Below are 27,407 nucleotides of genomic sequence, written 5' to 3'. Positions count from 1 at the left end.
AATAAGCCACCACAAGCTTCTCTCTTGCTAACCAAGGAACGGAGCGCCTTCCCACTTTATCAAAACTGGCATCTTAGCCACTGAGCTTCGCATCCGTATTGCCTAGACCATTACCAACTTCAATATCATCAACCTTAGTCAACAAGTCCCCAATAGGATTTGAGTGCTTCTGCTATCAGGCCTGATCCCCGCAAAGTGTGCATCATGATGTGCGAGTAAAGAATTTTAGATGTCATTGTCCGGCTTACCACAAACCAACCACCTTCTTTCTTTGTAATTCAAAACGAAACAGGTTAAAATGGACTCAGTCGGTCCCCATTATTAACAAAATCTTTTTTTCTTTTTTTTCGATTTCTTTTTCTTTTTTTTTCTTTTTTTTCGATTTTTTTTCTTTCTTTTTTCATCTTTTTCATTCTCTTTTTTTTTCATTCTCTTTTTTTGCTTTTTTCATTTTGCTTTTTCCATTTTTTCTTTTTGTCGCGGTCGAATCTTATGGAGATTGCCTACGTATCATGACCCCGCATGAATCAGACCTTGCGTAGTTCGGACCAATAAAAGATAAACAATACTAAACACCCTTTTTTTTCAATTTTCATAGTAAAACAAACTGGGTTTCAAAGGTTTAAAGATGACCTACAAACTCGAAAATCAAACAACCCATATATTCTAATCAAGAGATTTATAAACTCAAAAACAAAAGGCTAGCTCCCTTTCTCTGTTCGACAAATGCAACCAAATGGTTATTTTTGCAAACGTGGCCCCTTCCAAATTCCACATGAATTTTGAGGCCAGGGAGGATAATTTTATGACACTTTACAAACTTGTCCGTTCTTTTACGAAAATAACCTTTCGACAACTGAAAGATACTCTAAGGTTATTTCGGCAAGAACGATTTAAGACGCGGCCGAAGCTGGCTTGGCTTATTATGACAAAAATTCAAACGGTATTCACCTGACCGCTCACTCTTTGTCTTTTTTTTTCAAAATTACAAAAAAAAACCTGGTGTTGCAAACACGACCCTTCAACGCCTCGGGGACGAAGATTTTTAAGGCTGTGTGGGTCAATTGGACCAAATCTAAAACAATGACCCAAAGGTGGCTGTTTATACAAAGTCAGCCTTCCGGCGTCCCTTTCGGGAACATTCGGCTATTTATGACAAAACAACATCACCTGACTTATTCATGACTCTTTTTATCGTTTTTCAAATTAGTAAACTCAATATTGCAAACACGGCCTTTCAACGTCTCGGGGACGAAGATTTTTAAGGCTGTGTGGGTCAACTGGACCAAATCTTAAAAATGACCCAAAGGTGGCAGTTTATGCAAAGTCAGCCTTTCGGCGTCCCTTTCGGGAACATTCGGCTATGTCTTGATAAAACAGCGTCACCCGACCTCTTTATGACAGAGTTGAAATTTTGACATGTTTTTTTTATTTATTTATTTGTTTTTGGCTATTTTAGCAAAAGGTGGGGTTGGACCCGATGAGGGTTGCCTACGTATCTCACATCCGGTGAGAATCAAACCCGTGTAGTTCGGGCAATCAAGAATAAGTAGACGAACTAACTTTTTTTTTTTGAATTTGTGAAAGAACTACTTTAAAAGAAGAAGGGAAGTATTTTTTTTTTTTGATTGATTTTCTTTTTTAAAGAAAGACTTCTAAGATATATATTTTTTCTGAATTCTCATTTATTTTTTATTTTTTTCTTACTCTAAGGAAAAAAAGAAAATATTTTTCAAAGTTTTACCTTTAATCAAAGAAATGTTTCTAAAAATGTTTTTTTTTTTGAATTTTCCTTTCAATTTTGAAAGAAGAATCAAAATATTTTCGGATTTTTTATTTTATTTTTTTTATTTTTTTTTATTTTTTTTCTAAAAAAAAAACTTTCTAAAGAAGTCAATAATGGAAAATATTTTTGGATTTTTTTGTTTTGAAAATTGGGGGTCTAAAAAACTTTTCTAGATTTTTGGCAAAACAAATATTTTTTGCAACTAATAAAGATATAGATATATATTTTGGAAATAAAGAAATATTTTGCATTTTCATAAACAAATAAATAACAAAAGAAATATTTTTAAAAAAATAAGACTCTTTTTCATTTTCATTTTTATGGCAAGACAAACTATATATTTTTTCTATATTTTTTTTTGAAAAACAAAACAGAACAACGACTTTTTTTTTTCCTTCGCTTTTAATAAAACAAACTAATAAGACATTTTTCATTTTCTTAAAATTTCGGCGGAGTTTTGACAGTATTTGGGCATTTATTTTTTTTCAAAAATAAACAATCAATTCCCTAACCGCTATTTCTTTTTTTCAGTTTCAAAATATTGTTCCTGATATTCACAAGTCAGTCAACACACAAGTCCGAATCAAATTAATGCGCAAGTAGTAACAAGTAAGATGCATCAGGATGATCATTTTCATTTTTCGGTACACCTGTCCTAGACAGACCCAACCCATGTGTTGAGCCTCCAAAGTCAAATGCACGTGATGCAAACAAACGTTCCTACTAGGGATCCGGCATGAGGCTTTGTTATACTAAGTTTAAAAACCTAAATGTTTGTTCTAGACCTGGCTTACCCGAGCGGACAGCTCGAGCCGAGGAGGAGGCGGCAGTCCGGGAATACAGAAGCTTCACCGGCTTTGCGACTTATCCAAACCTCGTTCTAAATTGGGACTTGACACTATACAGAAAAGAAGTCGTACGAAGTACACCCTTCTTCATGATTCAGAAGACTCAGAGAGAAGATGGGTTTCGGCACAGTTTATATACAGTTCACATAATATCAAAGCGGTAAAAGCAACATTTAGCACATTAGGCTCAAAACATGTAAAAATCAGATAAAACCAAATATAACAATTTATCTAAGCTCGAATTTCTAAACCTGAACCAATGGTGCTGGGTTACTTGTCCCCAGCAGAGTCGCCAGAGCTGTCACACCTCCTTTTTCCGTACCCGCGAGGGTACAAGGGAGTTTTTCCAATTAAAGGACAATCGAAACGGGATTGGTTTATTTATTTCAGAGTCGCCACTTGGGAGATTTAGGGTGTCCCAAGTCACCAATTTTAATCCCGAATCGAGGAAAAGAATGACTCCATATTACAGTCTGCGTACCAGAAATCCGGATAAGGAATTCTGTTAACCCGGGAGAAGGTGTTAGGCATTCCCGAGTTCCGTGGTTCTAGCACGGTCGCTCAACTGTTATATTCGGCTTGATTATCTGATTTTATACAAATATGAACTTATGTGCAAATTTTATCTTTTAACCGCTTTATTATTATTGTTTTTAAAAGAAATATGAACATCGCTTAAAACACGTCTTTGGACTGCGTTACATGAAATGCACCCACAATCCGGAACACGTTTTATTTGATGTTTTGGGATTTGGATTCGGGTCGCATGAAATGCACACCCAGGCTTAAGAAAGTAAAATATTAAACACGCGCCTAAAGAGACTATCGCGTTATTATTTTGGGGAAGACCGTGAAATTCGCTAAACGGTCCTTCCGAATTCTAATTAAACCATACATTTTGTGAGGGCCCCGCAATCTATACGTTTTATTTGGCGAGGCTCGTCTCATTTTTATTTTAAAGGATAAACCTACAATGACTATATTTTCTATTAAGTTCGTCTCTAAAATAAAAGAAAATCTCTTAATTATTTACATGCTGAAAAACGTAACTTATTAGTTATTAGTTTACGGCTAATGCGAATGGAAAATTGCGATCGAGTTTGTACAAAGAAAAACTGCTTTCATTTTATATTCTGTTATTCAATAATACTAGAACATGAGATTGACCATAATATCAAAACAGATTAATTATTCTCCGATTAATTTAAACTAACATTATTAGATGAAGAAAGTATACATATGCAACCTCATTATTCATTAATCATTCAACTACATCTTTATACGAAGAAAGAAAAATTATATTCAACCACAAATCTAAACAGGAGGAATTCAACAGGAACAAAGCCTGATTAATATTTCATTTTTGCTTCAAGCCGAGATTGTACAAATGTGTACCTGGAAACAGCAGTACAAGAACAAAAGAAGTAGGAGTCAGCAGCAATAATACTACAGCAACAGCAGGTTCAGCAACACCGCAAACCAGTAACAACCAGTAGAATAACCCAGTAACAGATTGAAAACTCAGCAATACCAAAGTGCAATTGTAGTCAAAGCAGAAGAGAGACGGATACAAGATGCAGTAGTTTACTGATTTTCAATAACACTCGAGAAAAGACAAACGGAATTTATTCAAGTAGAAGTTCAAGTTGTCTTTCTCTTTTACTCTCTAACACTCTTGAAATTTTCCAGAATGTATTACTCTCAAAAATATTCTCTCAATAATCTCTAAGTCTTCCTTAATGTTCACCCCTTTTTCAAGTCAAGAATGACTCTATATATAGCAAGACAAGTCTTCAATTCCCAACCCCAAATTATTCCCCCAATGGCATGCTTTGTCCCACTTATTAATGTTTTCTTTATTTTAAACTTTGTCCACCATGCCTACATTAAATAAATCCATCCACCACAACCCATTATAATTTGTCCCCCATGCTTAACATTAAATAAGTACAATATTCCCTCCCATTATATTTTGTCTTGTCCCCCATTATGTTAAACAAGTACATCAAAAACCACCCCATTATATTTTGTCCCCCATGCCTACATAAACAATTATAATAATATTCAATTACCAAAATACCCCTCTGACCTTATTGCAATTACCATTCTACCCCTGAACGGATTGCAATTTACCAAATTACCCCCATCAGCTCTAAACATTCAATTAATCATAACTCAACCAAAATATAGCCAAGATGACCAATTTCTCAACAATCTTCAACAACAAATTATATGAACACGATGAACAACACAACTCCAAATTAATGGGAATAAATCAACCATATCGGGAACCAATCCTGGTTAATTTAGACCATCAATGGATGAACAAAGAGACAACAATACAAACAACAATATGCATGATTCAAATTAAATTAACAAATCACAAACAAACATAAACTCACATTAAATCACTGAATTTACACATGAACTTCAAACAAAGATGAACATGGAACTAAATCAACAAACATGACGGATTCATATGATTCGAACAACATTAATAATTTCTGGAAAATACATAACACATGAAACAAATTGAAGAAATAATTAATTAAATTTCAATTTGAATCTAACAAACATTAAACTAACAAATATTTATCTAAACAATAATACAAACATGAAATAAACATGAAAAACAACTAATTAAACTTCCATTTTGAAATCTGAAAATTAATTTAACAAAACATATGAACATGAACAAAACAAAAAATCAAATATCTAACCATAGACATGAACAAAACAAACATTCGCCGATTTTAGATTCGAAAAATATCCAAATGAAATACGGACAAAAATAAAACTCAAAAACTACTAACCGGATTGAAACGAAATACGTACTAACCAACGACGAACTCGACTAGGTGGGGACTGTTTTGACGACCATCGACCAAAGCTCGACCAAACGACGACGAACACGAAATAGAAGTTATATCGGCAGTTGACAACTGAAGCCACGCCGAAGCTATATCGGCAGTTGACGCGGCAGAAGTGAAGCAGCAAAGGCAGCTGGTCGACGACGTCCATGGCGGAACGGGCTGAACGACGAGGACAGTGACAGCAATAGCAGGTTTGGTTTAGACTCAAGGAGATGGTTGGACGTCGTTGAGGCAGCAGATGCAGTCGAAGCAACTGGAATGAGAAAGAACTAGCAGGCTAAAGAAGCAGGCGATGCAGCATTGGCAGCCATGGATGTCGACGGAATGCTTCGTGTCGCTGAAAAGTGGTTGACGAGGACGACGAAGATGCAGCAGTAGCAACCATGATAATGGTCGTTTGGCCGTGCGAAGGGGCTGTGTCGTTTGGTGGTGTTTGGACGGGAAGCTGGGCAGCTAGGTCGTGAGGGTGATGAGGGTGGTCTGGGTGAACGAAGAAGAAGCCATGCGCAGCCATGGGAGGTGCGGTTTGAGGGCATCCATGGCTGTGTAAAATGGAGATGGAGAAGAAGCCAAAGGTGGGGGAGGCAAGTGTTTTCTTAGCTTTTAGGGTTTTTTGGTTTGTGTTTTGTTTTGTGTTGGACAAAAATGAAGAAGGGGTGTTGGGTTAATGGGTTAATGGGGCGGACCGGGTCAACCCGGTCTGAAGTGGACTGGGTCATGGGGAAGATTGGACAATTGTTTGGGCCTGGGTTAAAATTTGAAGAATTGGCCCAATCCGATTTTTCGGAGTATTTTTATTTTCTTTTCTTCTTTTATTTTCTAAAACTAAATTATAAAAATACTTAAATTATTATTAAGAACTAAATTAAGTTATAAAAGCGCAAATTAACTCCCAATAACAATTAACGCACAATTAAGTAATAATTAAGCATAAAATTGTTCATTTGGACATTAAATGCTAAAAATGCAAAAGATGCCTATTTTTGTAATTTTTAATTTTTGTAAAACTAATTTAATTACTAACAATTGTAGAATTAAATCCTACATGCAAAATGCGACATATTTTTGTATTTTTTTATTAATTTAACAAATAAGCAAACACAGACAAATACAAATAATTATCCAAAAATATCACAAAAATACTCAAAATTGCACACCAAGGAAAATCATTTTATTTTGCATTTTTTGGGAGTATTTCTCATATAGGGCAAAAATCACGTGCTTACAGCTGCCCCTCTTTGCCCGGAGACACGAAGGGTTTTCGTGCAAAGATAAAGCGAGCGATTTTTGCCCATCCGAGTACTCCGTGTGAAGCATTTTTTGAAAAAGATTTAACCGAACCTTTGCTTCAAAGGTTTCCTACATATCCCTGGCTAAAGGGGAATCAGGTTAATGTAGTTCGGGAAGTTTTGGTAGCTGGGACTACCGTGTCATTATACTATTGATTCAAATATACCACTTTTCCGTTAACTTTGTCCAAAGTAGATATTCAATCCTACGTGTCACTGGCATTTGATGAGGCGGATGCCACATGACTTGCCACCTGAGCGCCCTTAACCCATTTTATCCCTTTTTTTTTCCACCACTAAAATTTCCTTTCCCAAATCATTATTGCCACCATAACCGCAAAAATACTATATTTCAAATTTTAATCTTTTATATATGGATTAGGGGCGCTGAGGTGGCATGCCATGTGACATCCACCTCATCAAATATCAGTGTCATGTAGGATTGGATGTCCACCTTGGATATACTTAACAGAAGAGGGTATATTTGAACTAATAGTATTACGGTAGAGGTAAATTTGGACAAAAGTATAACGAATGATATATTTAAACCGTTTTTCATAGTACAAGAATATATTTGACCATTTATCGTATCGAATATAAATAGTTTCGGCCGCGGGCTAAAAGACATATTTGCCCATTCTTCTTCTTCTTCTTTTTCAGTTTTCATCCGTCCATTATTCGCATTGGGTTGTCTAAATTCAGAATGGTCGGCAGAAGATTTACATTGAAGGTTAAAAACTTTCGTATAAAGGCGATTTCATATGGAGGATTCGAACTATGGTTAAAAATAATAGAGTAGCTTTTACTTTACCACAAACCTAATCACAAGTCACAACTGACAATTTCTTATCAATAAATAGATTTCTCTATTATATACGAGCCGTTCCTAACATTAATTATTGAGCCTGCTCTTGTTGACTTAAATCAATATTTATTCCATTGTTTAATTTTATTATCATTACTTCGTGCTATGTATATCAATATTAAAGTAAGCTAATGACGGCAAATTGTGTAGTTTATTTGTTTGAGTGCATTAAATCTTTATTATTGTTTACAATTGGTTTGCTTCTCTAAGCAATGTAAAATAAAAATGAAATTAAAGAAAATGAATTATGTGGTCAGTGTTTAAGGTTTTAATGGCATAAAAATATGATAATCATACAGTTTGTGATACAAATGACTTGAACAATACGGCAAAATCATTCTATTAAATCGAATAAGTACATTCGATCTAATAAGTACCTTGTGTTGAGGTCTTTCCTGCAGAGGTATTCAAATTGGATCAGTGATCGATTTTTAGGTTTCGTCGTAAACCTAATTGGTTATTTCCAATTACGTAAATCAATAGTTCAAACCGCACTCAAAGGTATGGCATTTCCCATTTTTATAGGAAAGGGTGGACAATTAGCTAGAGCAGCGGGTGCAGCAAAATTGATTGCAAAAGAGGGGAAATCGGCCACATTAAAATTACCTTCTGAGGAGGTCCGTTTGATATCCAAAAACTGCTCAACAAATGTCGGACAAGTGGGGAATGTTGGGGTGAACCAGAAAAGTTTGGGTAGAGCTGCCTCTGTGCATCTCTGTGATGGGTAAATCTACATAAAAAAAAAAAAAGGGACAACTTTCGTGTAGTTTGATTTTTTTCAATTAGCCGACAAAAGAAGTAGCAAAGGAATATCGCTATGTGGGAAAAAAAGAAAAATGTAGGATAGGAAGCTCTATTTGATCGAAGGGATGGCTAAAAGGCCAAATCCGGCTAAAAACAAAAAGAAGAGATCAAGGAGAGGAAGCTAGACGAGCACTTGTAAAAGAGCGACCGACAGATCTAAAACTGCTATAGTAAAGTAGAACGAAAGTATCTCCCAAAGGTTCTACCTTTTCTTGTACGTTCGGGAATAAATAGAAAGTTCAAAACAAATAAAAATACATAATAATTAAATGAAAAAGATATGTAATAATTTTAATGGATAAAAAATATTCAATTGGTTTGTTGAAAAGTATTGCTACCAAAATTGCAAAACGAATTGAAGGAACTAATTCACACACTTGAATAAATTTGGAGTTCAATGACCTTAATTGTATTTTTCCTATTCATCCTCGTAGAAGGGCAGCCCGGTGCACTAAGCTCCCGCTATGCACAAGGTCTGAGAAAGGGCCAAACCACAAGGATCTATTGTAGGCAACCTTACCCTGCATTTTTGCAAGAGGCTATTTCCACAGCTCGAACCAGTGACCCCCTGATCACATGACAATAACTTTACCAGTTACGCCAAGATTCCCTATTCATCCTCGTAATTACATAATTAAAAGACTAGAATTTTATAATATTACGATCAATTACGGAGATTAAAAAAAAGAATATAATACATTCGGTAACTTCACGAGAAATTTTAGTTGGTATATGATACAATATTACAAGTAAGTGAAGAAAAGGGTATTTGGATTGACTTATAAAAAGTAATTTTTAAGCTAAAAGCCAAAAACAATAAGTTGATAATACTCAATTTTTGGCTTTTGGCTTATTTTTATACTTTCCATGCCAAAAAGTAAGTGATTTTAAGCACTTTTTAGTATTGTCAAACACAACACAAACTAAAAAAAAAGTGCTTACAAGCCAATAAGCACTTAAAATAAGCCAATCCAAACACCCTCTTATCCAAATCCAAAACAGGCTTCAATAATTGTTAGAGTGGAGCGTAATATCGCAAATCACAAGGAATATTCATATTACAACCACAAACCCGAGGAAGTCTATAATTATCCTTAGATAATAAAAAGAATAAAAGGATGAATTTTGCACACTAAATAAGCCTCCGGAATTGGGATTGAATACAGGCTGCGTTATCCTTCTCATCTTTGTACTTGTATATCCAAAATCCTCTACATGTCTAAACTTGAAATGTTAAAACAAATAGGCCTTAAATGAATTTGATTCAGCGATTTGCTATGTTCTCCTATCACATGAAATCATAATCATCATAACCATCATAAGCGTTAATTACTGCATCGTCATCTGCCCGATCAACTTGTAGCTGCTTCTTTTTCGCACCTGTAAAAAATAAGACTGTTTAAATCTCTGCCACCCAGCGTTGTCAACGGCGAAAAGCGTTAAAAAGCACACAGGTCTATCAAGGTTTTAAGCATAAAGCGCAGTTAAAGTGTGAGCTTTAGTTAAAATGGGCGCAATAAAGAAAAAAATAAAAGTATATATGTAATGCAAGAAAAAAAGTAACAAGTTCATTCATCATGATTTCCTTAAAAAATAATAATATCTTTTAGCCAATTATATTTATTGTTTTGTACTACTCTATTCAAGATAGAACTTATTGGCAATGAGGCGTGGGCCTTAGTGCCTTGCCTACACTAAAGCACAGTCTAAGTTAGGCGAAGCGCATACCCTGAGCTTTTTTGAGCTTCAGGGCTTAAGCGCACCTCAAATGAGCCTTTAACAACACTGCGGCCACCACCGAATTAGTTCTACATTTCAAGCATATAAAAGTGGCTATAGCAATACCTGTTTTCTTCTTGCTCGTGTTCGCTTCTTTTTCTTCTTTAATCTTCTCGTTAGAAATTGCATTAACAGACTTGGAAACTTCGTTAGCGTCTTGCCCATTCAATGCAGTCATGGACAGTCTCATAACATCCTTGAGCAATCCAATGTAGTGGTAGCTTTTCTACAAGAAATAAAGCATAATTCCTGAGTGAAGTCCCAACAATCGACAACTGAGATAACTACAGATAAAACAAACTTAGCAAACCTCATACGGTCGCAGCTTATGAGAAATAAGCTCAGCATATTCCGAGAAATCACTCTCAGATTTAGGAATGAAACTATCAAGGGTTTTATCATCGCCGCCTTTCTTAGCAAACAGTTCTGCAGTGGACCTATAATCAGCTTCTTCCACAAGCCTGTAAAAGAGAAATGAGATGAGGTTTCGAGATGGCTAACAAGTATACATGTCACACTGCTCATATCATAGAGCAGATCTTGCTTATTTCTGCTAAACATACCAGTAAAAGATGGTGTGATGCTGCACATTAATCACATAGCAAGACAACATAATGGAAGACAATACTTTTTCATCACGTAAGGATGATAGATAGCTTTTCAATTAAAAAAAGTAGAAGGTATTGCTTGAAAAATGGCAGCTCAGAAGGCCAGCCACACATAACCACCCAATCGACATACTGCAATTGCATCTAGAATACCAGCAAAAGAAACATTATGCAACAGTAAGAATTTACAATGTATTCCACTTTAAACCTAATATGTTGCTGCAGAATGACAGTAACTTCTAGTGCTTAAACGCGAAAATCGCAAAAAAAAGCGACAAGGTCCAAGGGACTTCAAGAGGGAAGCAGAGTGAAGCACACGTTTCTTTGAAGTGAAGCGCACAATTTATGGATTATTCAGAAATATCGAACATATATGAATTTAGTACAGTGATAACAAAATTGCAGTTTAAATAACTAATTTCAGCATCCAATAAACGATAATGCCAATATTAATCCGACTCTCCAAAGTTGAGATTCAACGAATCGGTTGTTTCTCATTGTGATCACTTATAGTGTCATTATTTGAAAGCATACTTATATGAAGCACATTGATTAACCCATGAAGGGATAACCTCTTGCTTTGCAATCACTTTAAGCGAAGAAGCAACGCCTTTTAATAAAACTGGTAATATGCTATCGGCTAGATTATTGAGTTCTGTTTCTCACCTTAAATACGAGGCATGAACTACAAATTAATAAAGACAATATGTGCAAACTGCTTTTACCTTTGCTGACGTAATTTTTCTGCTACTGGATCTAGAGGTACCTCGTCTCTATCAACTGCTACTTTCTTGCCTTTTTCTTCACTAGATTTTGCAGTAGGCTTCTTGGAGGGCTTCTCAACAGGCGGTTCTGGTTTAGGCACCTGACTGATTCAAAATATGTAAGTTCTATTTTTTGGGGGGGTCAATTCATAATATGTAAGTCAATAACGCCAAGAAGTGGAATACATTCCATAAAAAGAGTAGCATCCAGGAGACATCACCACAATATGATAACCAAAGAATTGATGTGAAGCAGGAGCACATCGCAATCGCTACTAGTGTGTGCCCAAAACATAATACAATATTTTTAATGAACTTTCATCACAAAAATAATTTAAAATATTAACAAAAACAAAAGTGTTAACCGCATAGGACTTCAGTCCTACCATTACCCGGGGCATTTAGAGTTTGCCTTTCACCAGGCAACCCAGCTTCTTTTTTCCCTTTGAATTGGTAAATATTATTGATGTTAAGAACACCATCACTAAAGAAGTGTTGTGATTACATCCAAAAGTTGGTAAAAAGGAGGGGGGAAAACCTGGCTATCTATATAAAAGATTCTAGGATCTGTAACATAGTTTCACTATCATCTGTCCAGGCAACCCAACTCTAACTTTGAAAAATTAGAACAGCTAGATTTTGAAGGAAAGGAAACGAGAACTACAATATTCTCCACCACACTAGACAATAATATGGTACAGTAATCCTCTAGAACCTATGATGTTTTTAGACTATTGGATATAGTAAAAAATTTCTTTGACTCTGCAAAGACGTCTGAACAAAAAGATCTTTGCTTAAGAACCATTCTCGTATAGCTTCACTTAATTACTTGGAGGATTACTATATAAAATACATGCATATAAGCAATTTATCCAAAAAAATGGCATGCACTTAGCCTCAATGTATATAAAGTGATACAAAAGCAAAATAAATAACAAAAGAGACCACAAATCAGATTACACTTCCAGGTTTGCCTGCAAAACATGCCAAAAATATGCACTCAATAATCCCTTCAAAATAGAGTCTTTTGCATCTATCTGTGTAAGGTTATTAATAGACATATCCATGCAGTGACACGAGGAATAGAAGCAAGATGTGTAAATGTCAGGAATTACTCGAAAATCCAAAAAACACTTCCGAATTTTTTCGGAGACTTAGCGAACACCCTATTTCTAGGCAATTAATGCATAATTAGACACATATGCTTCAACAAATAATGAATACTGCAAGGATGTTCACGATATGGAAGCCAGAAATCGATAACTCATTAACCCTACCGGAGTAGTCTCATCTTCATCTTCCCAAGATTCCTTTATATCATTATCTTCAGCATCTTCATCATCCCATTTACTCCTTGGTTGATCCTTTTTGAGAAGATCTGGAATCTGTTCATCCTCTGAAATGGCGTATACTAGTTATTAATATCTACCGAACAACAATGTCTCTCACAACTATTAAAATTTGTCAAGAAAACTGAACATCACAGTTCTTCAATACAGAGATAATATGTATAGTAAATGCCTAATGTTCATCACCAACTTCCTTCAGTTTTTCAACCAAGCTGACACTGATTCTATACTTCTTTGGGTGTATAGCTGTTTGTACACAATTATGTACAATCATAAATGCTTTAGCAGTGAATCCAAGTGAAGTGGCTTTAGTTCTTAATCACCCACAAGCATGTGGTGAAAATTATTAATAGAATAATTATGGCATTAGCAGGTTATTGGATGGCCTTTATTCTCATAAAATTCTTAATGCAGCAGTAATGGCATTATCAAGTCATTAGATGGTCTTCATAGTCAGCTTATTTTCCCCCAAGCACAACAAAACCCTGTAAATATGAAACATACACGATGCACTAGTATCCACCCCCTCCTATAATATGTATCAATGCCCCCTCCTAGTAAACTTGGACCTTCATAATCACAACCACGTTATCCGATCAATCAATCAACTATGCCTCAATTCTAAACTAGTTTATATCTACTATATGAACCCCCTATATCCAATCTGCTCTATTCAGGCCCATGTCATTCCAATACTAAATAATTTGTCTTTTAAAAACAAAAATTAGGAGTTCTCTAAAACTTGAAGTCCTCTAAATAGTACATATAAGCCTAAACAACCATATAAATGTCTCACCAAACAAGAGAAAACTCCAAACAAGCACCTAACCCGATGTAAGTGTCAAAACAAGTAAGTGTTCTTTGTTGCCTCAAATTCTTCACCCCCATTACATCCTACATTTAAGGTTGCACCATAGTTTCCACTTCATTAAACAAAATTTCCTTCTGTCCAAAGATTCTCTATCATCAATGGAAAAGGAAACAGGGACACGATAAAAGTTGAAGTCTATCCAATACACTGCGAGTTAAACTATAGCCCAAAGAGAGGTACTGTTCCTTCCTAGTAGATAGTCTTTTTTCAACCTTTAAACTTGACAGTGATATTGCAGTATCTAATCCACCTAACCTATTTCTCTCAGAAACCAAGTCAACACAACAAAGGGAAAATGGCCATAAGCCTTCTCCATAGTCAATTCGCGAATTAACCCATCTTCACCTTGTTCACTCAAGCATCACGGCTCTCATTAGCTATATCGGAGTTGCATCAATGATTTCTCTCTAGTCTCTCCCTTACAGAAGCCTTCTATGCGTCAGATTACAGAAATATTTTCAACCTTTTAGCTAACAGTTTAGCAATAATCTTATACACACTGCCCACCAAACTAATGAGTCTAAAATCCTTTAACTCCATAGCTCCACCTTTTTCAGGAATTAAGGCTATAACATAACTTATTTGTTTTCATTTTTTCAAGCTGCAGATTAATGCAATCCAAAGGGTGGAAAGAAGAAGCAATGATTCCTCATATTGACAGATTAATAGATTTGGCAAGAGAGAAACTAAAAACAGAAGACAATGCTCAGTAATCATCTTCAAATACCATTACTGCCTGCACACTGCTAATTGAAGACACAAATGGCAAGGAGAAATCTTTTGTTATAAGGCCACATTGGCTCAACCACTAGTATAATAATATAATAGCAACAGAATATATTTTCAGCTATGTTGCTCAGACTCTTCATACATGCCGCCAGGTGCGTGTTGGATCCTCCAAAAGTAACGTACTTTTGAGGATCCGGCACGGTTGTGACAACATTTTTGGAGAGTCAGAGCAACACAGATTTTCAGACACCAGGGCTTTGGTCTAGTGGTAAAAGAGTGGCACGTGAAGTGTGGGTTAGGCACATGTCATGGTTCAACTCTACCACAGATACAAAGCCTGGTATTTAAGCGGGAAAGGGTAGAGGGGCGGTCCCATACTACAACTTATATAAAGTAATACCTTCAAACATCAGTAAAAATTACTTTCTTTCACGAGAAAAGTAATTAAGGGAGTATTAAATCGAGAAATATCTACTTACCCCAATCCTCCATGTTTATTTGATTATCTTTGATCACACCAACAATATCAGATTGAATATCTGCATAAGCAGATAGGAAGACTTCAGTCAGTTTCAAAAGAAGACCAAACCATAAACAAGCCAAAATTCAAAAAGCACAAATTAACGCCTAACAAAAATTCAAGCAAGGCCGAAACAAATGACTTCAAATTTCCTTTATGGCATCTAGAACAAGAAGATGGATAATCCCACACAATGTGCGCGCAAAATATTGAATATTGGAAATAAACTTGCCTAAATAGAGAGAAAAAGGATATAGTGAACTCATACTGGGAAATACTTACTCGTACTGAGTGTTTACACCAACCATGCATTTAACCATCATTATCAATTACTGGAACTGGACCAACGACAACAACAACAACAACAAACCTAGTATGATCCCAACTGGTGGGGTCTGGGGAGGGTAGTTTGAAGGCCTACCTTACCCTACCTAATGCAGGTAGAGAGGTTGTTTCCAATAGATCCTCGGCTCAGGAAGGGCAAAATGAATTATTGGAACTGGCCCAAATAGAGCGAAATCAACATAGAGAACTCTATTCCAGTAGAAACTTACTTGTACCGGGTTTACACCAAACCATACAATTTACCTTTGCAGTTCAAAATTGAAGTGAGGATACATATATCTAAATGAAAAACACATGTATTGCATTTATTGCCATGATATAAACACTTACTATGATGTAAACACCTAATGCGGATAAGTTTTCACTGCTAGTTTGGGATTTGGAATTAAGTTGCAGTTTTTGTTTGTAAAATCGTACTAACTTATTGCTATATGTATATATATAATGCCAAATTACTTAATTACACATAAAACATCAATAATTAAGGGAAAAACAAGCACCTGTTTGATATTGCGGCCAGAAAATAAGTGACCGAAGAGGAAGATATTGTTATGGATGAGTAGCTAAAGAGCTTTAGGAAGAAGAAAAGTTAGAACAACACAGAATCTGGTCCGGTTTAGGGTTACTGTTCAACCGTCAACCGGATATAACGGTTTTTCTGGACCGGTTTTTATTTGACGAACCGGGTCGATTTATGAATGTGATTGATAACTACTCAACTAATAAAACGATACTCCACTCTCTTCCCTCTAAATATATTATTTCTCTTTAAAAAATTTAACATTTTCTTAAAAATAGATCTTAATCATAAAAGTAATGTCTAAATCTTTTTCTGAAAAAAATGAATAAAATTTTTAAAATCTTTCATAAGCTATATGTCTTAAGTCTATAAGAAAAAGAAGCTTTTCTTTTTCCATCAAATGTTGTAGATGCTTGCTTTGAGCTATAATTACATGAATGCTTTTCGTTGCACTTGGTTTTTTTTCCTAGTTTAGACATCAAGTATTCACAAATTATTAGTCGATTAATTCAAATTCGCATTGAACAAGTTCACTAAAGGAGTACGGATGGAGGGATTGACGGTCTCTCTTAGTTATAATTAAGAAGTTCTTTTATTCTCAAGTTTTCTCATTCACCTTAATAAAGAGTATCTTTTGTCTCTCGATAAAAAAAATTAAGTTAATATATCATAAGGCGAAGTACTTAAGTGGCTTATTAAAAAAAACTCAAATAAAAGAGTACAAGTAAAGGGGCTAGGCCTTATCTTACTAATCATAACGAGGAACACCACTATATAGAAAGTATGCAAAAAATACAAACCAGAAAAATCAAATATTCAAGGATCATCACTAATCATCATACTATGTGATGATATTACATACTTCATTTGTCTCAATTCATGCGTAGTATCATTTGACTAGCCACGAATAAAATAAAGATTCTTAAAATTTGTTGTATAAAATAAGTTTTAGATAATATATGTGACTGTAAATCAATCTCATTAAGATAAAAGGTGATATCTTTTTAGGATAGACTAAAAAAGAAAATGTGACATATATAAATTGAGATAATAGAAAGTATAATGGCACTAATGTAATGAAGTGAGAAAAAAAGCGTAAATATTTATCGCTACTGGTGTTTACATCTAACTAAATAATTAACGTTAAAAAGCAACAAATCAAAGTAAAGATACATATCATTTAACCGTAGCTAAGAAGAGTGTAGATAAAAACGTATATTACATATTCATTGACTTGATATAAACATCCGACGTGAATAAGTATTTAATTACTAATAAAAGGTAAGCAAGAAAGTAGAGCAAAAGTAGGCCTCAAGGGGCTACAATGATGGAACGACGTATAATCCCAAAGACAAAAGGCAATGTTACTAAGAGGGTGTTTGGCTAAGCTTATAAGCTGGTCAAACTAGCTTATAAGTACTTTTTGGCTTATCTACGCATTTTTGGCTAAGCTTATAAGCTGGTCAAACTAGCTTATAAGTACTTTTTGGCTTATCTACGCGTTTGATAAAATTAAAAGTGCTTATAAGTTAAGTACTTATAAGCCAAAAATAAGCCAAAAGTCATAAGTTGGTCTCCCCCAACTTATCAAATTTCAGCTTATAAGCACTTTAGGTTTGACCAAAATATTTACTATTTTATCCCTAAAATACTTCTTTTTAAAACAAAACTCTTCGTACACCCAGTTCTTCAGCTGCTTATTATTAAATTCAGCACTTTTATCCAAACACGTAACTGTTTATTTTTTAAATCAGTTTCAGCACTTAAAAGTATTTTTCAGCACCTAATATTTATCAGCTACTCTAAATCAGCTAAGTCAAACGGGCTCTAAGGAATAAAGAACAAATTCAATGAAATAACTAGAGAGGATTAATTGCTTTCAGATGATCTTTACAAATGATATGAAACTGCATATTTTACCACGTCTTCGAGTATGTTTGAGATAAGAGGGGTTGCTCTGATGGTAAGCAACCCTCACTTCCAACCGACAGGTTGTGAGTTTGAGTTTCCCCAAGAGCAAGGTGGGAAGTTCTTGGAGGGAAGGATGTCGGGTTTCTATTTGGAAACAGTCTCTCTACCCTAGGGTAGGGGTAAGGTCTGCGTACACACTACCCTCCCCAGATCCCACTAAGTGGGATTATACTGGATTGTTGTTGTTGTTGTTGTTCGAGTATGTTTGACCTGCTTCGGGCGCTTGTTTCTTCGGCTACTTTTGCTTCAGAATAAAGGGATAGTCTCGGTTACAGCTTCCCCGCACTTAAGTTGTTCATCTCAATCCATCTTATGCACTTAAGTAAAACTCAATTTTATACCCAAAAATGAGTTGTAAAATTCTGCAGATTGGTCTGGTTGCAGAACTTTAAAGGAAAATACTTTTGAGGAACATGAAAGATCAGATCGCATGTCAATTATTAAATGCAAATAATGGTGGGGAAACTTTCTAGAATTATTGATTCCTCACATATTTTTGAAGGAAAGCATGTTCTTTCAACTTTTGCCTTTTTGTTTTAACATAAATTATTTGGTGTAAAGTCCAACATGGAAGAAAAGGTTCTGGGACAGGGGAAAAAAGGCCAAAACTAAAAATATTACGCCGTTGCCGGGGATCGAACCCGGGTCACCCGCGTGACAGGCGGGAATACTTACCACTATACTACAACGACCTTGCTGTTGTAAACTACCCAGCTAATAAATAAATACAAGGAAAAGGCCAACTTCAAAATATCTCTTAAAATAAAACCTGTCCAAATACAAAGCTTACAGAAATTATAAACTAAAGGTTTTCAAGATTTTTAATTCCTTATTATTGAAAATTTTCAAATTTTAAACTTTGTAATGGATTAGAATTTTTTTTTCACCAATGATAATTTAAAGTCATAGTTAGTTTAGAGGATCTGTCATTGTACACGTTCTTGTTTTCCTATTTTTTCTCAAACTTGTAATCGAGTTCCATTTTCCAAATAGAGCCAAATGTAAATCAAAGGTATATAATAAAATCAAGATCGTCAAAATTCAGCGCTTACATGCTCAACCATGGCACATTCTCAATTAACTACTCCTTGTGGTTTAGGGATGACAGTGAGGCGTAGCATGACAGGGCGAGTGCCGGGCGAGTTTGACTTTACCCATAAAAATTTCAACCAGCCTTTGTCCCGCAACACCTTCATAAGAGCTTTCCCGCCTCGCCCCGCATAGGATTTAACCCGCACCCGTCCTCCCTATTGTCCCATGAATTAGAAAATAGTTATAAACAAGCGATTTGTAGAGAACACCATCAATAAAGCAAGAAATTGTATTTTGAGAAATGGGGTAGTTGGTCCAACTCCACCTGATATAACATCATATTTTAGTTGAACCAAATGACACCCGAATTTTAACTTATTGTATATTACTTCTAAATTAATGAGATAGCTATGTAGGGTACTAGGATGGTTTGTGCTTGCTTCGATTTGAACTACTACTATCTTTTTTGAATTTATATGACTTTGTTTTTTGAAACATTTCAATGCAATTGACGTCATTTTATGCATAATTTTTTTTTTTCTACACAACTTGGAGGAACTCAAATTAATTACATATATACTTAGATTTTAGATTTTAATATGATGTTTTCTCTACTAAACTAAATTTTTAACCATTAAACCAATAAATTCTATCTTAATTCCAGATAGTTTGGAGTGTGCTATATGAACCCTTCGAATCTATTCCATATATTTAAATTGATATCATTCGAAAATGACGATATTGTAATAGCTATGACTCAGTTATAAAGTATTTGAGGTTGCTCGTGTATGAATTTTTATACTCCATATCGCTCTATTTGGATTTATTTCATTTCAATATTCAGTAATTGCGAACCGTAGAGATTATCACTCCTAACATACTAGGCATAATGTAACCATAGTACATAGTAATTGTATTGGTCAAAATCTGACCGTCACGACCGAACTGATCAACGTCCCCCCTAAGAGACCGGTCAGTGAAAAATAACATAGTCCACTCTGCACCCTTTTCCCGACATCTGTCGAGTCGGAAGGAGCAGCGCCTAAAAGGACGACTAAGACACATTAGAGGCAGGTGAGCATCGAACCAAGCAAAGAGCAAGGGTGTCTTGACTATATATAGTAAGGGAAAACCTTCGATTAGGGGGGTTGCTCCCTCCTTTCTCTCTCCGAAGCTCTCTTCTTGTATTCTTGATAGGAAATAAGTAATCTATAGAAGAAAATGTAAAGCTATCTCCCCATTCGATCGACGGGAAACACAATATAGAATTTCAATAAGACCATTTACATCTCTTTTATCTTATATATGAATCATGCTATTAGCTCTTTGATCCGGGGTTAATTATGTCTGACTAAGATTTACCCATTCATCTTCTTTGATTGATTTGTTCAAAAAGGTTTCGATATCTTTTGAGCCAAACAATTTGGTGCCGTCTGTGGGGATTTCTTAGTGAAATTTCCTAGTCTCTCCCAGATCAAAGGCAAGAAATACGATCACCCACCAAAGGAGCGCGAAGGAAAAACTCAATCCACACGAGACAAAGGCGCAGTGTGGTAGGGGGAGGAGAGCCGAGCAAAATTACCAAACTTATAAATCTTCACCCCATCAACCATTGATATGCCAAACAAGACGAACAATGTTACCAACCTGTTCTCCTCCATCGGACCACCGAGCGGGGGCAAGGAAAGTATCACTCTAACTCACATTTTGCTCTCTGCTCAAGTAGGGACACAAAGGTCGCGCATGCGAACGAATAAAGAAATACCTCAGTGAAAAGGACGAAAAACTACTGCAAAACAACTGTGATACCACCCACCGGTGAAACCCCCAAACCGAAAGGCGAGAGACAGACGAGGAAACTACAATATGTGCGCAGAACGAACCTAAGAGAAACAACAACGTTTCACATTCTCTGACGTTGCACCCTCCATTGCGAGCAATATCAAATGAACTGGGACTCTCCCAGAAGATATCTGGCTCTCTAAAAACTGGGACTGACGACAGGTTGCTATTTCGATAAGTTCGAAATAACACCCTTTAAGGTCAAGGGCCTTCACCAACAAGAGAAGAGTTCGAACTCGATCGAATGATGACGGGTTACTATTTTTGATAAGTTCGAAATAACACCTTTTAAGGCCAAGGGCCTTCGCCAAAAAGAGAAGAGTTCGACCTTGATCGAACGACGACGGGTTTCTATTTCGATAAGTTTGAAATAACACCCGTTAAGGCTAAGGGCCTTCACCAAAAAGAGAAGAGTTCGACCTCAATCGAACGGTGACGAGTTTCTATTTCGATAAGTTCGAAATAACACCCTTTAAGGCCAAGGGCCTTCACCAAAAGAGAAGTGTTTGACCTCAATCGAACGAGGACGGGTTACTATTTCGATAAGTTCGAAATAACACCCTTTAAGGCCAAGGGCCTTCGCCAAAAAGAGAAGAGTTCGACCTCGATCAAATGACGACGGGTTGCTATTTTGATAAGTTTGAAATAACACCCTTTAAGTCCAAGGGCCTTCGCCAAAAAGAGAAGAGTTCGACCTCGATCGAACGACAATGAGTTACTATTTTGATAAGTTCGAAATAACACCCTTTAAGGCCAAGGGCCTTCACCAAAAGAGAAGAGTTCGACCTCGAACGTACGATGACGGGTTGCTATTTTGATAAGTTTGAAATAACACCCTTTAAGGCCAAGGGCCTTCGCCAAAAAGAGAAGAGTTCGACCTTGATCGAATGACGACGGGTTACTATTTCGATAAGTTCAAAATAATACCCTTTAAGGCCAATAGCCTTCGCCAAAAAGAGAAGAGTTTGACCTCAATCGAACGACGACAGGTTGTTATTTCGATAAGTTTGAAATAACACCCTTTAAGGCCAAGGTTCTTTGCCAAAAAGAGAAGAGCTCGACCTCGATCGAATGACAACGGTTTGCTAAAATAACACCCTTTAAGGCCAAGGGCCTTCGCCAAAAAGAGAAGAATTCGACCTCGATCGAACGACGACGGGTTGCTATTTCGATAAGTTCGAAATAACACCCTTTAAGTCCAAGGGCCTTCACCAAAAAGAGAAGAGTTCAACCTCGATCGAACAACGACGGGTTGCTATTTCGATAAGTTCGAAATAACACCCTTTAAGGCCAAGGGCCTTCGCCAAAAAGAGAAGAGTTCGACCTCGATTGAACGACGACGGGTTGCTATTTTGATACATTCTGGCCTTCGCCAAAAAGAGAAGAGTTCTACCTCGATCGAATGACGACGGGTTGCTAGTTAGATAAGTTTGAAATAAAACCCTTTAAGTCCAAGGGCCTTCGCCAAAAAGAGAAGAGTTCGACCTCGATCAAATGGCGACGGGTTACTATTTCAATAAGTTCGAAATAACACCCTTTAAGGACAAGGGGCTTCGCCAAAAAGAGAAGAGTTCGACCTCGATCGAACGACGACGGGTTGCTATTTCGATAAGTTTAAAATAACACCCTTTAAGGCCAGGGGTCTTCGCCAAAAAGAGAAGAGTTCGACCTCGATCGAGTGACGATGGGTTACTATTTTGATAAGTTCAAAATAACACCCTTTAAGGCCAAGGGCCTTCGCCAAAGATAAAAAAGTTTGACCTCGGTCGAATGATGACGGGTCACTATTTTGATAAGTTCGAAATAACACCCTAAGGCCAAGGTCCTTCGCCAACGAAAGGAGTTCGACCTCGATCGAACGACGACGGGTTTTTATTTCGATAAGTTCGAAATAACACCCTTTAAGGCCAACGGCCTTCGCCAAAGAGAAAAGAGTTCGACCTCGGTCGAATGATGATGGGTCACTATTTCGATAAGTTTGAAATAACTCCCTTTAAGGCCAAGGGCCTTCGCCAAAAAGAGAAGAGTTCGACCTCGATCGAGCGAAGACGGGTTGTTATTTCAATAAGTTCGAAATAATACCCCTAAGGCCAAGGGCCTTCGCCAACAAAAAGAGTTCGACCTCGATCGAATGATGACGGGTCACTATTTTGATTAGTTCGAAATAGCACCTTTTGAGGCCAGGGGACATCGCCCAAGAGGAAACCCGAAATATTCTAAGGCCAAAAGCCGTGAGGAGGTATAAAGGGAAAGAAAAACCAGGACTCGCCATACAAGCATCTATCTCGCACCATAGCCATAAGTAGTGAAAATAAAGGTGAAGTACAAGGCAAATAACGAAGAAAAACTCTTCTTTATACAAAGTCATTGCGCAGACTATCGTCTCTTACATACGGCCAAGACAACAATAGAAAAAAGAATTAAAAGGGAAAGGGAAAGAAACAATGACAACAGACGACGAACAACTATAAAAAACAATTGGAAGTAAGAACATGAAAAAACAACATCCTTCATTCGACGTCATCACCGCCATTGTTGATACCCAATTTTTTCCTATGTATTTTTACATGCAAATACTTTCAAAATAACTTATATAAGTATGCTCAAGTATCTTAGTATTTTTCCGATTTTTACAGGATTTTTAAATCAATTTATTGCCCATTTTAATATTAAAACCAATAATTATTCCAAAAATTATTATTTTAGTGAATAACTTATTCTATTCTCATATTTATACCAAAATATATCTAGGGTAATTTTTATACATTTTTTCAAATTTATTTGGTATTTTAAAAGCTAAATTGCATATAATTGCAATTTTAGCCTATTTTAAGAATTAATAGCATTTTATAATTATGAAATTGGTTAAAATATTTTTAAATCAATATTTATATATTATTAATTGACTCAATACTTTTAATTTATTTTCAGAAGTCATTTTTACTATCTTTATAAAATAAAAGGGGAAAAACTGGCTATTTAAAATCTGGCCCTATTTCATTTCAATTATAGCCAAATTGATCCCCCTAATTGACCCAATTTTGAATCACAAATGGACTGGACCAATTTCTATTTAACCCAACCCCTGACCCATTTATCCAACCCGCCCGGCTCCCTTTTTAATCCAGGTCGTTGATCATTTTGATCAACGGCCACGAATTCCCCTTTCCTTTTTTAATCCGCCCACACCCCTAACCCTACCTCATTTTATTTCTATCAGCCGCCTCTGAATACCCTCCCTCTCTCAAACTCTCTCGAAGGTTCTTGAAACCCTAATCGTCTTCTACCATTTTCAACCTCAATCTCACCAAAATCTATGGCCTCTCAGGCCATGGATGGCCTATACTCACCTCCCTCCGCTCTTAAATGCTTGGTGTTCGAAGTTTTGAGGTCTGACCTCTATGGTGTCCATTCAGATCTTCTCTGATTCAAGGTTCTACGGCCCCTCCGGCCTTGCTCCGGCGTATCCAAGCATTATGAGCCTATGTCTGACTTATCCAACTCAGATCGGACCTTTTCCAAGCCTTTCTCGCTTTAGGGTTCCTCTGAAATCCTAGCTATTCGAGGTTTTCTCTAATTATTTTCTTAAATCGGTTCTATATCTGTGATCTACTTGAGTTCTTAAACGTTTCCCCAATTTTTCTTTAAAAAATTACTTCTCCTCGATTTAGGGTTTCTGAAAAGTACAAAATGTTTTTTCCGGCTTTTCTATTCCTTTTTCTTTGTGTGTATTTGTCACGCATGTGCTTCTACTGCTTTCTTATGTTTTTTTCTACTATATATGTTCTTCTGTGCTTTGTCTTTCTACTGTGTTTCTACACCATGCTCATATGTTTATCCTGTTGTGTTTTCGTATATGTTTTATTGATATACTTTTCTAGTATTTTGTGTTCTCCTACTGTATGTATTTCCTACTGAGTTCTTAAATTCTTTGTTTGCCTTTTACTGGACCTTTGTTTGAGTTCCCTTTAAACATGTTTCTTCTACTGTTTTCTTAAATGCTATACTATCTTTTTTCTCTTCTGAACCCTGTTTAAGTCCCTTCTAAAAGGTTTTTCTTAAACATGTTCCCTCTACTCTCACTATGCTTCGAATCAGTTTCTTCACTCTGTTGCTTCAAACTCGCTATTGTATCTGTTTGTTTTCTCATGAGTCTCTGAAAGAGACCTCTGAGCCTGTTTCAATTATTTGCCTCCTCGTCTCTGTGTCTGATTCGAGTTGGGAAACCCTAGAATTTGGGGGTTTTGGCGAGTTTTGATCTTGTGTTTGGACTAGGGTTCTATTTTGGAACCCTTGACTCTCTCAGACTCATCCCGAGTCTGTGAACTAAGTTTTAATTTCTTTGCTTACGACTCTGAACTTTCTCTTTTATGCTAGACTCTTCTACTGATTAGCATGGCAGCTCTTCATGCTTAAACATGGCTGTATGTTTTTATATGTGTGATCAATTCTTTCTTTCAAAAAGGTTTTCCAACTTATGATTGATTCAGAATCCTTTTTTTAGGTTTGATTGATTGTAACTGATCTTCCTTAAGTAAAACCTTTCTTCACCTTTTCTGACTGGATTCATTTATACCAAAATTCAGATTTTGTGATTTACTAGCTGTTAATTGATTTCCTTTCCTTATTTGCACAAATCGTGTGCTACCAGACTTTTGTCTTAAATAAATCTCTGTGTATTTACCCTTCTTGTACTGCTTTGGAAAAGGTTTTGATCAATCCTTTTCCTTAATTATTTTACCCGTTTGAAATCAAAATCCCTCAATTAAAGGGGAACTTTTGTAATTGATTTTAAAACTATTCTCCTACCTTACTCTGCTTGCCTTCTACACTATAAAAGGGGCATGACTCCTTTCTCACCAACACACTCTCAATTTAACACTTTTATACTACTCAAGTATCATAGTTCTCTATTCATAGCATTCTGACTATTTGCTTGCACTTTGGCTTCACAAGACTACTGGTTTCTTTTTTTGTTTCCCTGAAACTGGTATGTTCTAGTTTGATTTTCAGCCTCATCCCAATGTGTTTATTTTACAGCTTCTACACCCCTGTTTGCTTTACTGCCTATGTTTAATGTTAATTAGCATATGTTTCTACGGTGAATCCCCGCACCCTTGTCCCCTTCTATGTGTTTGAGTTGAAGTTCAGAACATGGCACCATCCAAGTTTTTGCTCATGTCTGGACTTGATCCCTTAGGGGATCCTAACTCCCAAACAATGTGGCTAACAGGCTGGTTGGGGTGTGCCGGCACTCCAATTGCTAGGTATGACTACTAGCTTGTCTTGGCTTTCCCCTAGAATCCCCTCTGTGCACTTACACTCTCTCTTAGATTCTAAGTTCTGCCCCCCTCCTATGAGCCTTGCTTTGGGACCTTGAGTTCCCTCTGAACTTGGACATTCAAGGCTGGCCCTTCCACACTGCACTATAACTCAATTCTGTAATATATTTGGGTGTAAGCACTGCCCGGAGTCCACTTTGAGACTCTTAGGGAACTCTGACACATCCCAAATAAGAGAAAGGCTTTGGAAATTTGATCTTCGGAGTTGGTTTACTTCATGCTTCAGACAGAAGTCTGAATCAGGCTCTCCTTGGTTGGAATTTTAAGTTTCTGATGTAATTTTTATTCGTTTTCTCGGGCTGTAATAATTTGTAATAACTTATGGGGGTTTTAGTGAAAAGGGGAGGGTCAATCATGCATGCAAAAGGGGTAGATATCATGTTCATAGGGAGTTGTTATATTTCTGCACCCATATCCTGCTTATAGCTGTCGCTTCTGCATCATATGTAGAAACCATGTCTATAGGTTTCTGCACTTCTGCATTTCATAAAAATCATGTCTATAGGTTTCTGCATTTCATATAGATTCTATGTCTATAGGATCTGCATTTTCACGTAGAAACCATGTCTATAGGATCTGCATTTTCACGTAGAAACCATGTCTATATGATCTGCATTTTATATAGAAAACATGTCTATAGGTTCTGAATTCCCAAATGTTGCATATCATATAGATAACATGCCTATAGGACTTCCTGAATTCTGCATATGCATCTATCACTAGGCAAATGGTTTATAGGTTTAACTAACAATCAACATTCTAGATACCATGCCTATAGGGCTTCTGCACTTCTATAAACGTTTAAAAATCAATAACGCCTAGAAAGCATGCCTATAGGAGTAATCAACCAAATCTAAATCGTCTATCTTGCTTATAAGTCTAAAAATCAGTAGTAACATTGCTTAATATTTGCATAACTTATGTTTTCTGTAACTAATAAGTCCTCTTCTCTAGAATCAGTATACTTCCGCATTAATAGATATCATTGCCTATAGGTTTCACCTAAGCAAGCCATAAGGTAAATGAGCTAGCTAAATCAGACTTCGTTAATTACAACCAGCAGGCAAGTCTGATTCGGATTTCTTATCTGAAGTATGTAATAAATCAGCCTACCTCACCCTTTTAAGTTTAATTAGACCATAATCAGTACGTGCAAGACATGCTAAACAATCTGTATTTAAGTTGAGGAGGTCTATTTGAGCCTTTAACTGTTATATGTTTCCCCATAACTGCTCTACGTGTTTTTGATTGTCGCCTTAGATTTTATCCT

General features: G+C 36.3%; 1 protein-coding gene and 1 non-coding gene across 3 annotated transcripts; both read right to left on the bottom strand.

Annotated features, from left to right (window-relative positions):
• Positions 1-9,448: 9,448 nt before the first annotated feature.
• On the bottom strand, positions 9,449-16,048 carry LOC104246450 (uncharacterized). Of its 2 annotated transcripts, XM_009802260.2 has the most exons (7): positions 15,931-16,048; positions 15,045-15,104; positions 12,894-13,012; positions 11,578-11,717; positions 10,555-10,705; positions 10,311-10,470; positions 9,449-9,845 (listed from the first exon to the last, which is right to left on the bottom strand). In XM_009802260.2, the coding sequence occupies exons 2-7, from the start codon at positions 15,055-15,057 to the stop codon at positions 9,754-9,756; spliced, it is 675 nt and encodes a 224-aa protein (XP_009800562.1). In that variant the 5' UTR covers positions 15,058-15,104; positions 15,931-16,048; the 3' UTR covers positions 9,449-9,753. The 2 variants fall into 2 exon arrangements, with proteins under 2 accessions (XP_009800562.1, XP_009800563.1); XM_009802261.2 differs by lacking the exons at positions 15,045-15,104; positions 15,931-16,048 and having other exon boundaries at positions 11,578-11,721.
• A 2,493-nt stretch (positions 16,049-18,541) lies between these two features.
• TRNAD-GUC (transfer RNA aspartic acid (anticodon GUC)) lies at positions 18,542-18,613 on the bottom strand. Its single transcript has one exon. It is a non-coding gene; the product is annotated as a tRNA-Asp (tRNA).
• Between the last annotated feature and the right edge of the window lie 8,794 nt (positions 18,614-27,407).

This window comes from Nicotiana sylvestris, chromosome 9 (assembly GCF_000393655.2).
Source record: "Nicotiana sylvestris chromosome 9, ASM39365v2, whole genome shotgun sequence".
NCBI classification, from domain to species: Eukaryota; Viridiplantae; Streptophyta; class Magnoliopsida; order Solanales; family Solanaceae; genus Nicotiana; species Nicotiana sylvestris.
This window is presented reverse-complemented; position numbering and strand designations above follow the sequence as displayed.

Excerpts from the sequence above, each read along its gene's own strand:
- LOC104246450 (XM_009802260.2), bottom strand. Across the intron at positions 10,706-11,577 it reads GAAAAATTACGTCAGCAAAG|GCTTGTGGAAGAAGCTGATT; the intron begins GTAAAAGCAGTT and ends TCTCTTTTACAG. Across the intron at positions 9,846-10,310 it reads CACGAGCAAGAAGAAAACAG|GTGCGAAAAAGAAGCAGCTA; the intron begins GTATTGCTATAG and ends TATTTTTTACAG.